General features: G+C 43.3%; 1 protein-coding gene across 1 annotated transcript in view; it reads right to left on the bottom strand.

Moving 5' to 3' along the window:
- Positions 1-13316, bottom strand: part of LOC127637998 (growth arrest-specific protein 2) — a 93558-nt gene that overhangs the window by 20516 nt on the left and 59726 nt on the right. The window contains exon 4 of the mRNA XM_052119356.1: positions 4756-4897. Coding sequence (XP_051975316.1) covers positions 4756-4897 — 142 coding nt within the window. The remainder of the gene's footprint in view (positions 1-4755; positions 4898-13316) is intronic.

Raw genomic sequence — 13316 nt, 5'->3', positions numbered from 1 at the left:
CATCCGAGGATTGTAAGGTTTCCTCACTGCAATATTTTGAGAGGTATTCATCTGTGTTGTAACATCCAAAAGCTGATCAATGTGTCTGCACCACACAATGTTAGGACCAACTTGTACAATATAGGTTAGGGGTCCAGTCTTGTCCAGTATTGTACCCAATTGCCAATTTTGGTGTGATTGTCTATAGTCTCTGGCAAGCATATTTTGACCAACTTGAAAGGTTCTGAGTGGTGACTGTTTTGGTCTTTGGCCACACTGCTTAGTTTGCATGTGTTGGCACAGGTCAGGTTTTAGTAAGTCTAAACACAAACAAAGACTTCTTCCCATGAAGATCATGACTGGAGACTACCAGTGGTTGAGTGAGCAGAGTTTCGATAAGCCAAGAGGAACTTTGTGATTTTTTCTTGCAGTGGTACTCTCTCTCCTCCCATGGTTTTCAGAGACTGGTTTAGAGACTTAATGAATGGTTTAGCAAAGCCATTCAGTGCAGGGTGGTAAGGAGCAGATGTTATGTGGTTAATGCAGTTTCTTTTAACAAATGACTAGAATTCCTCTGAGGTAAATTGTGTACCATTATCACTGACCAACTGCTCTGGTTAGCCATGTGTGAAGCAGGTCAACAGTTTTTGTGGACTTGTGAACAGAAATACTTCTGGCCATTTTGAGTATGCGTCTACTAATACAAGGGACATCTTGTCGAGGAAGGGTCCCTCATAGTCGATGTGGACTCGCTGCCAGGGACTGGTGAGCCATTCCCACACATGCAGAGGTGCTGCTTGAGGCTGTTGCTGAGTTTGTTGACACCCTGGAAATGATCTGTCATGGCCTTCGATTTGGTGATCTAACCCAGGCCACCAAGCATAACTTCTTGCGAGGCATTTAATTTTAACAACTCCCAAGTGTCCATTATGGAGCTTAGGCAGCATGACCACCAAGGTACCCCACATAATGCATCCTTGTGTCACAGAATGCTGTTCACAAAGGTTTGAGTAGTCTGGAAGTTGTGGATATCCTGAAACTGGCCTTCCCTTCATTGTCAAGTCAAACACTTCAGCCAGTGTTGGATCAAAGCGCTCTCTTTGAATTGTAGTTCTTGTAACAGGTAAAGGCTCCATTTGAGTTATGTGAAACATAATGGTGTTGTCTTTTGCATCCTCTGTGGTCTCATAGGGCAGACTCAACAGTCCATCTGTGTTTCTGTAAAACTTTGTACCCTTGAAATCAATCGTATAATCCTGAGCACCAAGGAATAATGCCCAACGCTGTAGTCGTGCCACTGCCATAGCTGGAACACCTTTTCTGGGGCTGAAAATTGCTACTAGGGGTTGGTGATCTGTAATTAATGTGAAGCGTTTTCCATTCAAATACAGATTCAATTTCTTCACCATTTTCTGGCTTTGGTGGTTTCAGAACAGCATTGATCTTTTCTGGTGATTGACCATTCTTCTCAATAATGTGTCCACGTTATTCAACTGAGTCTTTTAAAAATTCACATTTGCTTTTGTTTGCGCTCAATCCATAGTCCGCCAGTCTTGCAAGAACAGCATCCAAGTTTGCCAGGTGAGCGTCGTCATCATGGCCAGTGAATATGATATTATCTAAATAGCATTATGTGACTGGAATACCTTGCAAAACTTGATCCATGGCCCTTTGCCACCCTGCTGAGGCTGATGATACCCCAAAGACAAGTCTATTGTAGTGAAAGAGCCCTTTGTATGTATTTATCGTCAAATACTTCTTCACAGATACTTTGATTTCCATATGTTAGTGTGCATGGGCCAGATCTATTTTTGAAAAGCGTTGGCCACCTGATAGTGATGCAAAAATGTCCTCTTTAAAGTCACCACAGATTCGTATATCACCACTTTTCTTGGCAATTGGAAATATTGTTGTAGCCCAGTCAGACCAGTCCACTTTAGAAAGAATTCCTTGGTTCTCTAGCCATTTGAGCTTAGCCTCCACTTTATGGCATACAGCATATGGTACCGGACATGCCTTGTAACATTTTGATTGCTTATCACTCTCAATGGCAAGCTTTGCATTGATGCATTTCATTGTTTCAATGCCATATTGGAAAACTTGGACAGACTGCGCTAGCTCACGCTCTAATTTGTCCTGTACAGAGCATGAGTTTGCCTTGGGGGTACCTTCAATGAATTTTATGGACTGCCAGTTTAACCGAATGCTTCAAAGACATTCTCATCCAAATAAGGGATCTCCACCTTTTTTTCAGCACATGCAGGTCCAATACGCACCTTTTATTTTTGTATTTAACTCTGACCTTGAGTTTTCTCAATGGTGCAATCCCCTGTGTACAGTATGTCTAATAATACTGCTGTGCGCTTCAGTTTCATGTAGCAAAAATATGCCTTGTAATCCTTGTGTGATATGATTGACAGTGCTGATCCTGTGTCTAGTTCCATCTTCAATTTTATCTGTTCAATGACAGGAGACACTCAGATGATTTTCCAGTCTGTCTCTTTTAAGAGAATGCAGCCCTATGCATAACAAGCCTTCCATACTGGAATCTTCAAAATCTCTCTCATTCAGTTAATTTACCTTTCTATTTAGTTTAGCAAATGTTCTTATCTTTTTGTCAATTTTCTTTGTTTTGACACATTTTCTGTAAGTGTCCTTTCCAGTGGCATTGTCTGCACAATGTTTCTTTAAACAAAGCGGAACCGTGTGACTATTTACCACATCTGAAACAAGCTGTAATTTTGTCATTCAAATTTGTAATTTGCTAATTTGTTTACATGACATTCAGCTGTCACCTTTCTTTGCCATTCAGAAGCATTCTTTGAGGCTGTTTCCATAGAATCAACATTTCTAATGCTCACGTCAGAGTCAGCTCTCTCTCAGTATGCAGACAAACAAGCCTATCTCTGAGCATGTCAGATAACCCATCGCCAAATTGGCAATGCTCTGCAAGCCTTTGGAGCTTGGCTATGTACACCAATATCAACTCTTTTGTCTTTTTTTTGATTATGCTTAAGGAATGGAAAGTGCTCGGCTATGATTAAGGGCTTTGGATTCAAATGCATTTGTAACACTCCCATGATGTCTTTAAATGTTTTCTCCATTGGCTTTACTGGTGCAGCTAAGCTGCGCAAGAGGTTGTATGTTTTAGCACCCATTACACTCAAGAGAATGGCCAATATTCTCTCGTTCGCAATGTCATTGGCTAAACAATACTGCTTAACTCTCTCCATATATGTTGCCCAGTCTTCGACTGTATTGTCAAAACCATCCATTTGTCCAACACATCCAGACATTTTGGCTTTCTTTGCTTCAGTACATTTTTATATCTCCTTTATTTACACAAGCCCTGTTGCACTTTACTCACTTTGTTACGTGCCACCTCCATCCGCAGCAAGCTAGATGGGATACCTTTTGCGGTAGGTCATTGTAAAGGGACATAGAGGAAAGGAGGAGGTGAGAACCGGCTTGACAATATAAATATTATTTTAATGTAAAACTTAAACAAAAAAACACAAACACCCACATGATGGTCATCTGCCCATAAACGATCTCTCTCTGTCGCACCACCATCCGCAGTCGGCCTTTATCCCTCTCGGAGGCTTAATTAGCCTGATAAGGGGCCGGGTGTGTATAATCACAACCCAGCCCCACCTTCCGCCCAGTCACGGTTAGACACAAGTACCTTTTACTCTGTTTTTATTTGTTAATTCTGTTGCACAACAGGGTCACATCACCATCCTCGTCGCCAATTCTGTTGTTTTTACACTTACACAAACATTACTGTTTACAACAACCAGATAACTCATAACACAACTCACACTGTTTATTGGCTTTGTACAATCCAACACAGGGGTGTGCAGGCACATAACACACATACATATAATTAATATATCATTTATTTCCATTTTTGAAGAAAATAAAACAATATGTAGCAATATAATGCTTTAACATTTTCCAAAAAAGCCTTCCACACTGTACATAGGAATGCACTAAAATATCACCAATTCAAGTTACATAAAATGTTTCCCAATGTCTAAGTGGGAGTCAAATTGAAAGAACTAGTCCACACATAGGTCACATATTCATTGCAATGGCCATTAAATCTCATAAACTCTCTTACTCCAAAATATAAATTTGCTGGTAAACTGTGGCTATCCGCTTTGTTACAGCAATCGTCTTAATCATACAGAAAAAGTTTCGTTCATGATTTGCGTCAGAGCACCAACACCAGCGTTAAGTGCATCTTTGAACTCACCATGTGCCTTACATAGGCAGAAAAATACTTGCTTTCTATCACAAGTCCCATCTTGACTTGTTTTGTACATTAAACAGTGCTAAGAGATCATTTCTCCATCATTTTATCACTGTTAGGGAAGTGCTTTCAGAGCTCTTAATAAGATAACAATCTCCGCAGCTCTATCATAGGAGAGAGCATAACGGTCTATTTAAGCGTTAAGACAGTTCTGCCCATAGAATGTCTATAGGGCCTAAGCTTGTAGGCTCTCCTTGGTAGAAGAGCTCTGGCGCTGTGGCGTGTGTCAGTGTAATGACTCCTGGCGGACACATTACAAAGGTTCAGTCCTTCACACCAGTATTTATGCTGTATTAATGTTAATTGTGTTAATCATGATTCAGCACACATTAAACTGTATGAATGGAAAGTCATTCATACATTTTAAGTGTGGCTTAAGTATACTTTTTTGGGGCTACTGTTGCATTTCACCTATAATCCTTAGTAGCTGTTTCAGAATTGAATTTGTATAAAAGACTCACCCAACCCATCTGACTCAAACAGACAGGTGTCACCCACGCCAACCTCCCGACACCATGACAGGAAGTTGGCTGTATTGTCCCTGGCAAAGAAGGAACCGGACGGGGCACTGGCTCGACAGGGTATCCTGCGACTTTGGATTGTCTGAAAGAGAGAATTTGTCTGTGTTACTCAAAGGCTTCAACATCAGATATTTGCCGTTAAAATATCTCACTAGCAGGAGGAATGTAAGTGAAGTGAAGGGTGACCAACATCCAGAACCTAGTGACCCTTGTTGTCTACTGTCTACATAGGTAACTATGTAGTCCTCTAAGGTATCATCAAAATTTAAAAGGAACCTCATAGGCAGCATCTCTTCCTGTGAAGCCCAAAAGAACATCATGGTTACTGTTGTAACCTCCGTTCCCTGATGGAGGAAACGAGACGTTGTGTCAAATGTAGTGACAAAAGGGGTCTTTCTTGAGAGCCTCGCATATCTCTGATCTTGAGAAAAGGTCAATGACAAATTGGCAGACGGAATTTGCATGTCCCGACCCCGGACATACGGGTATAAAGGGAAGCGGGCATGCATCTGTCAGTCAGGTTTTTGCACTGAGGAGCCAAGAATAAGGTACGGCCATTTACAGTGGTAGGTCTAGTGTCGTGGCAAAGGGGACACGACGTCTCATTCCCTCCATGAGGGAATGGAGGTTACAACAGTAACCATGATGTTCCCCTTCTGTCACTCACTCGAAGTTGTGTCGAATGTAGTGACACAAGGGGTCCCATTTCAAAGCGCCACAAACTAGACCGTGTTACGTGAACTGCTGACACAGGTGCAAGCAGGCTGCTGTGTGCTAGAAGCAAGTGTATCGGCCGCACGTAACCCCCCCCCAACGCCCCTAGAAAAAGGTGTCATATACAGACCTCAAGTTACCAGCACCCCTAAGGGGGCAACAGTCACTACATGACCATAATGGGAGCAAGACAGCCAGCCGTGGCCTTTTCTGTCTCTATGTTTCTCGCATAGAGCGTAAAGCAACTGGGGCTATCACAGGAAAATACATCACAGGGAGTTTCCTGGAGAGGGAATGAAGCCTGTGGAGCCCTACCCAATTACAGAGCACTTGCGGCTCGTAGTGGGTCTTGTCGCAAATTCCTCAACTGAATTCGCAGGCCAGAAGGCTAGGGAGGAACAACATCCAGGAAGCGAGAGCTTAGTGGCTAACCTGGGAGAGAAAGCGCACTGGATCAACTTGGTGAAGGGTGCTAGGTTCAAGTGGAATACCTGGTCGGCTGTTACATATTACCGAGTTCTACCGGCTCGGACCTGACAAAACACGGGTGGAGACCAACTCAACCCAGAGATTGTAGAATTTCGCAAAGGTGCTGGGTGTTTCCCAGCCCACTGCTCTGCAGATGTCTGCTAGGGAGGTGCCGTTGGCCAGTGCCCACGAGGATGCCACACTTCTCATTGAGTGTGCTCGAACCCGCAAGGGGCGGGCACGGCCTGGGTTTGGTAGAACAGAGAGATAACCCAACTGAGTCAAGCGGCTCGAAACGGGGTCTCTGAAGGCCCAAAAGGACCACTGAGAGATCTCAGGAGGGGAACAGGCTTGGCCGGGGAGGATTCAGCCTGCGGGCACCTCTAATGAACCTGATAATCAAGTCTTGCTTACCAAAGGACTTGCCGTCCACTGCGTCGTGGTGGGACACGATAGTGGCTAAATACACATTCAAGGTGAAGGCAGCCTCCCCTCCAACCTCTCATGCAGGAATGAAAGAACTAACAAACTGCACATCTCTACGGGTCTTCAGACCGGGAAGAACACCAATTTGCGAACAAGTTGCGAAACACTTTAGGGCATAAAACTGCCTGATAGAGGGAGCTCTGACTTGGTTGATAGTGTCTACGACTGCAGGTGGTAGGTCACTCAGATCTTACGTGTCCCATCCAGGGGCCAGACATGGATGTTCCAGAGGTCTAAGCGCAGGTGCCAGAGGGTGCCCCGTCCCTGGGAAAGAAGGTCCTTCATCAGGGGAATTTGCCAGGGAGGTGCTGTTGCGAGGAGCGTGAGATCCGAGAACCAAGTCCGAGTGGGCTAGTAAGGAGCCACTATGGTGACTTGTTCCTCGTCCTCCCTGTTCTTGCACAGCATCAGTGGGGGAAATGCTTGTGCAGCCCCCGGGTCAGATGTGTGCAAGTGCGTCTGTCCCAGGAGGGACCTCTCTCAGGGAAACCAGAGCGAGAAGTGGGAATTGTCTTGGGAGGCAAAGACATCTACCTGTGCCATGCCGAAACTCTCCAGTCAACCGGTCTCCAGTCTGCAGGAAACAAAGGTCTGTTCAAGGGTCAAAGTCTTACAGCAGGAAGAGGTGATTAACACACGGTATGTGCCGTGGCACCATGCACATCTCGGGACTCGAGTCTGAAGCGGTCTCATATGCATCAACCCTGAGTGGTGCAACCACGGCCAAGGATGCCATATGCCCCAGGAGCCTCTGGAACAGTTTCAGAGGAACCGCTGTGCCAGGCTCGAAGAGAGTGAGGCACCTGAACACCGACTGCGTGCGCTTGTTCAAGAGGCGTGATGTCATTGAGTCTGAGTCTAACTTCATGCCGAGAAAAGAGATGCTCTGAACTGGGACGAGCTTGCTCTTTTCCCAGTTGACCTGAAGCCCTAGTTGGCCGAGGTGCCTGAGCACCTGGTCCCTGTGAGCGCATAGTAACTCCCGAGAGTGAGCTAGAATGAGCCAGTCGTTAAGGTAGTTGAGTATGCGGATGCCCTCTTCCCGTAGCGGGGCAAGGGCTGCCTCTGCGACCTTCGTGAAGACATATGTACTGATACGCCTGGCCGTCGAACGTGAACCATAGGAAGGGTCGGTGTCGAGGCAAGATGGAGACGTGGAAGTACGCGTCCTTCAGGTCTACTGCTGATTAGCCTCAACCCACCGCCTTTTTTGGGTACGATGAAGTAAGGGCTGTAGAAAACCTTCTTCATCTCAGCTGGAGGGAAGTTCTCTATCACGTCCTTGAGTTGCAGAGTTATAATCTCTGCACGTAAGGCGCTGGCATTTCCGCCGCGCACCGAGGTGGATGAATACCACTGAATCGAGCCGGGAGCTTGGTGAATTGAATCGCGTAGCCGAGTCTGACGGTCCTGGCCAGCCAACGCAAAAGCGGGATTGTAGGATTTTGGCATGTCGCACTCACCTCGCGCCCGGATGGAAGCAAGTGAGCGTGCTGGGGGGGCGGGTGGTTCGTGGGGATTTACCCGCCGAAACCGAGGCCGCTGCCAACCCCAAATCGCCTCCATCGCCAGCAGGGTTGTCCTCAATCCCGTGGGAAGAAGGAGCGACGTGGGGGAAGTTGCATTCACTTTAAGAAATGAAAGCTGCGACAGCAACGCTGCAATGGTCATGTTCTTGCAGTGAGTACATGAACCATCCATAAACGCTGCCTCAGTGTGATCGCTACCCAGGCACACGAGGCGGTCCTTGGCCGTCAATCTTTGAGAGATATCGACTGCATCCAGGAACTACACAGAGGCGGAAAGGCATCTTCAATGCCTGCTGTGTATTGCTCTTTTGTGAGTGAAAATTAAACTCTTTCAGAGAAATATACTCATTTAGGAAAGAACAATGTTGAACACACAGAAGCGCTGTTGAAGCGCCCAGGGGTGTGGACTGCACAGTGTACAGAGAGGGAGAAAGCCGCTGGTAATATGCCGTAGATCCAACAGCAGTGCTTTTCCAACAGAGGTGAGTGGAATAGTAGTGAACTTCAGCTTGCTGCTGCACAACCGCTCGGCTCCGAAGAAAAAATCTGACTGACAGACGCATGCCCGCTTCCAGTATATCCGGGGGCAGGACATGCAAATTCTGTCTGCCAATTTCTCATTGGCCTTTTTTTTTAAGTTCAGAGGTATGCGAGGCTCTCAAGAAAGGCCCCTTGTGTCACTACGTTCGACACAATGTAAAGTGAGTGACAGAAGGGGAACTCAACTCACAATTGATTACAATAAATTTGGCCATTCCCATGATGTATAGTTAACAACACAATCCTCAAATAAGCATAAAATACACACATTCCAGGTTCCTGGTTAATCTTCTATCTCTCTCTCTCTGTCTGTCTGTGTTTCTCTGTCTACCCTCATGTGTTTTTTTTTTACCTTTGCTTTGATTCCTTTACATTTGCGAGTGTTTCATCATCACGGCTGCTCGTCATTAGCGGCACCTGTTTCCTATCACTCTGGTTTGATTTCTCCCCTTGTTTATTCTCCTTCTGTGTGTTGTATTGTGCTTGATCATCTTGTGCCATTATCCTGACCTTTCTAGCCCTGCTCTTGTCGGTTTGGAGTGCTGGATTTTCCTGGTCTTGATTCTTGCCTGTTTTTGGAACTTTGCCTACTTTCTCTCGCCCCTTTGATTAGTTTGCCTGACCTGACTGCTCATCCGATATTGGATTTCACTTGCCCTGGAATTTGCTTCTGTTTTGCTCCTTGGATTGCATGGCTCCACAGACTTCACCTGCTCTGGATTTAATTTTTTGCATTTCTGCTTCTGTTTTTTGTTTCAATAAAGACTGTGAAAGTTACTCACTGCTGCACTTGAGTATTTTTGACCATGACACCACTTTTTTAAAATAAACGTGTTTATTATCAAGTACATTTTTAACCAACAAGTCTTACAAATTGTCCAGTCTTGGATGAGAACCCTATCTGTGGTTAATTTGTAGCAAATTCAACAAAAAAAAGTGTTGCTGCTCTTTGCAGCCCTCTATGAACTTGCACCAAACCTTTGATACTGACAGACAGGTTACCGCTACTGGAAAACAATTCTGTGGAAAACATTTGCCACAATATTTTCCCTTTCTGAAACACAGATCTAATGCGAACTTTTGTCAAATAAATGGAAGCGCAGCATAGTTCTAGCGGGAAGACTAGCAGCTGTACATCATCATATCATTAGCTGGGTAATTCCTAGCCAATCGCATGTAAGCCATTGCTTTATAAGTCTGCTCACAATCATCACATTGCTGTTTCAGTGTGCCAACACGGCAACCTCCACCACCCCACCACCACCAGTTGAGCCCTGTCCCGCACGGGGGTAGGCTCCTCGCCCCTGCCTCCTATCTCCGGCAGGACATGACGGTTCTGGGTACAACTCCCTCGGACTGCCGGACGAGGCCCACGCCAAAGAGAGAGACATTACTTTCTGTTTTACTTTTATCAAATAAATGTAATCTTAAACTTCACTCAAGCCTGCAGGTCTTGCCGATAGAACTGCCTTTACTGACAAAGATTTATATAGTGAACCTTTGGCAAATATCTGCCACTGCTGGCTAACAGTTCTTTGCCAAAACTTCTGCGAATAGCTGCCACTACTGGAAAAACAGTTCAATTATGTACACTTGGCAAATATTTATCACTACTGGGAAACAATTCTATGTTGGACCGTTAACCAGAATTTTGTCACAAGTGCTTCCCTAAACACTCCTTTTATAAAGGGGTGCCAATGTTGAAAAAAGTTTGGAAACCACTGCAATAGTGGCAGATGTTTGCCAAAGGTTTGCCATAGAAATGTTTCCCAGTAATAACTGATATTTGCAAAAGTTTCAGCAAATAACTGTTTGCCAGTAGTGGCAGATATTTGCCAAAGGTTGGACAAAGAATTGTTAGCAAATAGTGGTGGATATTTGACAAGGCTCACCATAGAACAGTTTGCCAGTAGTGGCATATATTTGCCAAAGGTTTGTCCTAAAACTGTTTGTCAGTAGTGGCAGATGTTTGTCAAAGGTTCGTCATAGATCTGTCATCCTGTAAATATTTGACAAAGCTTCAACCAAGAACTGTTTGCCAGTAGTGGTGGATATTTGACAAGGTTCGCCATAGAACTGTTTGCCAGTAGTGGTATGTATTTGCCAAAGGTTCAGCAAAGAACTGTTTTCTAGTAGTGGCAGCTATTCGCAGAATTTTTTGCAAAGAACTGTTAGCCAGCAGTGGCAGATATTTGCCAAAGGCTCACCATAGAACTGTTTACCAGTTGTGGAAAATAGTTACCAAAGTTTTGTCAAGAAACTGTTAGCCAGTAGTGACAGATATTTGGCAAAGGTTGGACAAAGAACTTAATGCCAGTAGTAGTGGATGTATGACAAGGTTAACCATAGAACTGTTTGCCAATAGTACAATGGTTCCCAAACAAGGTCCAAAACCCTGAGTTTGCTGCCACGACTGGGTAGAGGTGCCACGGAATCTCTGCTCAGTTCAATATTCTAATACTAACTGATGCTAAATGTACTGGCAGTAACAAGAACTGATTCAATTCCTCACCCGCGCTCTGTTTGACTACAGCGGCTGCTTTCAAACGTTTGCGTCTTCTTGTGAATGTGGCTGTGCCTGTAAACTTTTATGCACTTTTTTGTCAAAATGAGCCTCTTGATGCAATATTAATGTAATCACAACTGTTAATGTATTACAAAAGTGTAAGCAGACGGCACATAAATTTATATATTTCTACATATCTGATCTGTGCAAAGTGCAAATGCAGCCAAATTGACCTTAATATACTAAAATCGACAAGAAAAAGAGAAAAGCACTGTTCTTGGCTGGATGACTTTTGCAGCTGTAAGCCCAATATATTTAAATGACAGTTCTGCTTCTCAGTCAAACTCTAACCGTAAAGATTATGTCAATCATTTAAGTAGTTTTATTTTGCATTAGATTACTTATTTTTAATGTTTTTATATTCTGATTTTTTTTGTGTTTAATTGTTGCTGTTACTGAAAAACCTAAATCATTTTTTACTCAATTTTCTATTTTATTACTGGCTCTTGAATAGTTATTTTAATAGCTTGAAGCAATGTTTACTTTAGAAACACTACATTGTTGTTATTTTTTTATTTGTTAAAACTAGTATTACACTTTTTAAATAAATGAGTGTTTTCAATTGCATATTTGTTAATGTATTTATTTTTCAGTGATTGGGGTGCAGTGGGTGAAAACACACAAAATAAAGTGTATGCATTCTGGGATTGCCTTCTCCATAAAGGACACATGCAATTATTTGTATTCACATTTCAGCTCAAATATACTGCCTTTAGAATAGCCTTTGAGTTGAAAACATACCTATGATGCCTTGAAATGTTGTTTAGGTAGGCTCACTTTTTTCTGGAACAGAATTCTAGAGTTGCCATATATGACTGCGAATCATAAAAAGAAACCTGTTCATACAAGAGAACAAAACCTTGTTTTATGAACAAAAGGTTCAGATTTGGGGGTTTGGGGGTTAAACCTGACTGATGAATTAGGACAGAATGTTACTGGTCATGGATTTGTTTTTTTAGATGAGTTCTAGAAATCCCCTTTCCTATTTCCCCTCCTCCATCCATTTCCTTTCACACTCATTCTCTAGCGTCTTCATAGGCAGACGTCACCCTTTACCCTCTTTTTCTGTCTCTCTTTCTGCAGGGGTCTGGATCCACTTTCCTAGCTCTGATTAAACACACATGCTCTTACAAACACAACCCCCATCTCTGATCAATTATCAATAAGGGAGATGCAGTGATATATAAAAGTATGCATAAGCACATGGGGTGGTCAAATAACACCCGTAATACACATGCATATCTCAGAAGGAGATTTACATTGTATATTTTAATAGAGGAGACAGAGAAAGGTGTGGTGAGGTCATGCTGGAGGAATGAAGCCATCGTTGGAATCCTGACTTTCCAGAACATTCTCTGGCTCCCCCAAAGACCAGTTACATTTGATCAATGGAATGACAGTGATGAGAAGAAATATAACAAATGTAAAATCAGCAGTTTTGAAATTCAGTTAATGGGCACAACTATAATATATATACCTCTTTGCATCTTGATGTTTCCTTTGTTTTGGAAATGTATATTTAATCCTCAATAGCTATTGTCATGTGACTGATCACTCTGTTATAACTCCTTGCACCAGTTAGGGGAAAACACAAATCTATTTCGATTGAGTGGTGGTGGCATAGTGGCTAAAAGCACAGGGCTGTTAATCAGAAGATCACTGGTTCGAACCCCACGGCCACCACCATTGTGCCCTTGAGCAAGGCACTTAACTCCAGGTTGCTCTGGGGAATTGTCCCTGTAATAATTGCACTATAAGTCGCTTTGGATAAAAAGCGTCTGCTAAATGCATAAATGTAAATATTTCATGCTGTTTAGAGCCCTAAAAAATTGGTCACTGCTTAAACTTTTACAATAATATAATGATATTATTTGTGATTTATATGTTTTTTGTAAGAAACTGTCAGTCATCAGAATACATCAATTGAGAATGAAGATGGTGTAGGTGTGAAGATGTTGTAGTTAAGGCATCTACCAGCCGTATACTAACATTCTACTCTTAGTATTCCTGGCATAAATACAGTATCGGAAAATCGAGTAGAAATCGAGTGCTTCTCAATAGCCTAATTGATGCTTCCTTGTTTTCTCGCTGCTCTGACCTTGAGCCCGTGACACGGAAACCAATCAAAGTCTGCCATTATAGCACTTATCAATTCTCTAAATGTACAACGATGAGGATGGAGGATAAAAGGAAACTTT

Source organism: Xyrauchen texanus, chromosome 46 (assembly GCF_025860055.1).
Source record: "Xyrauchen texanus isolate HMW12.3.18 chromosome 46, RBS_HiC_50CHRs, whole genome shotgun sequence".
Taxonomy (NCBI): domain Eukaryota; kingdom Metazoa; phylum Chordata; class Actinopteri; order Cypriniformes; family Catostomidae; genus Xyrauchen; species Xyrauchen texanus.
Note: the sequence above shows the minus strand (reverse complement) of the source record. Positions and strands in the feature narration are given on the sequence as shown.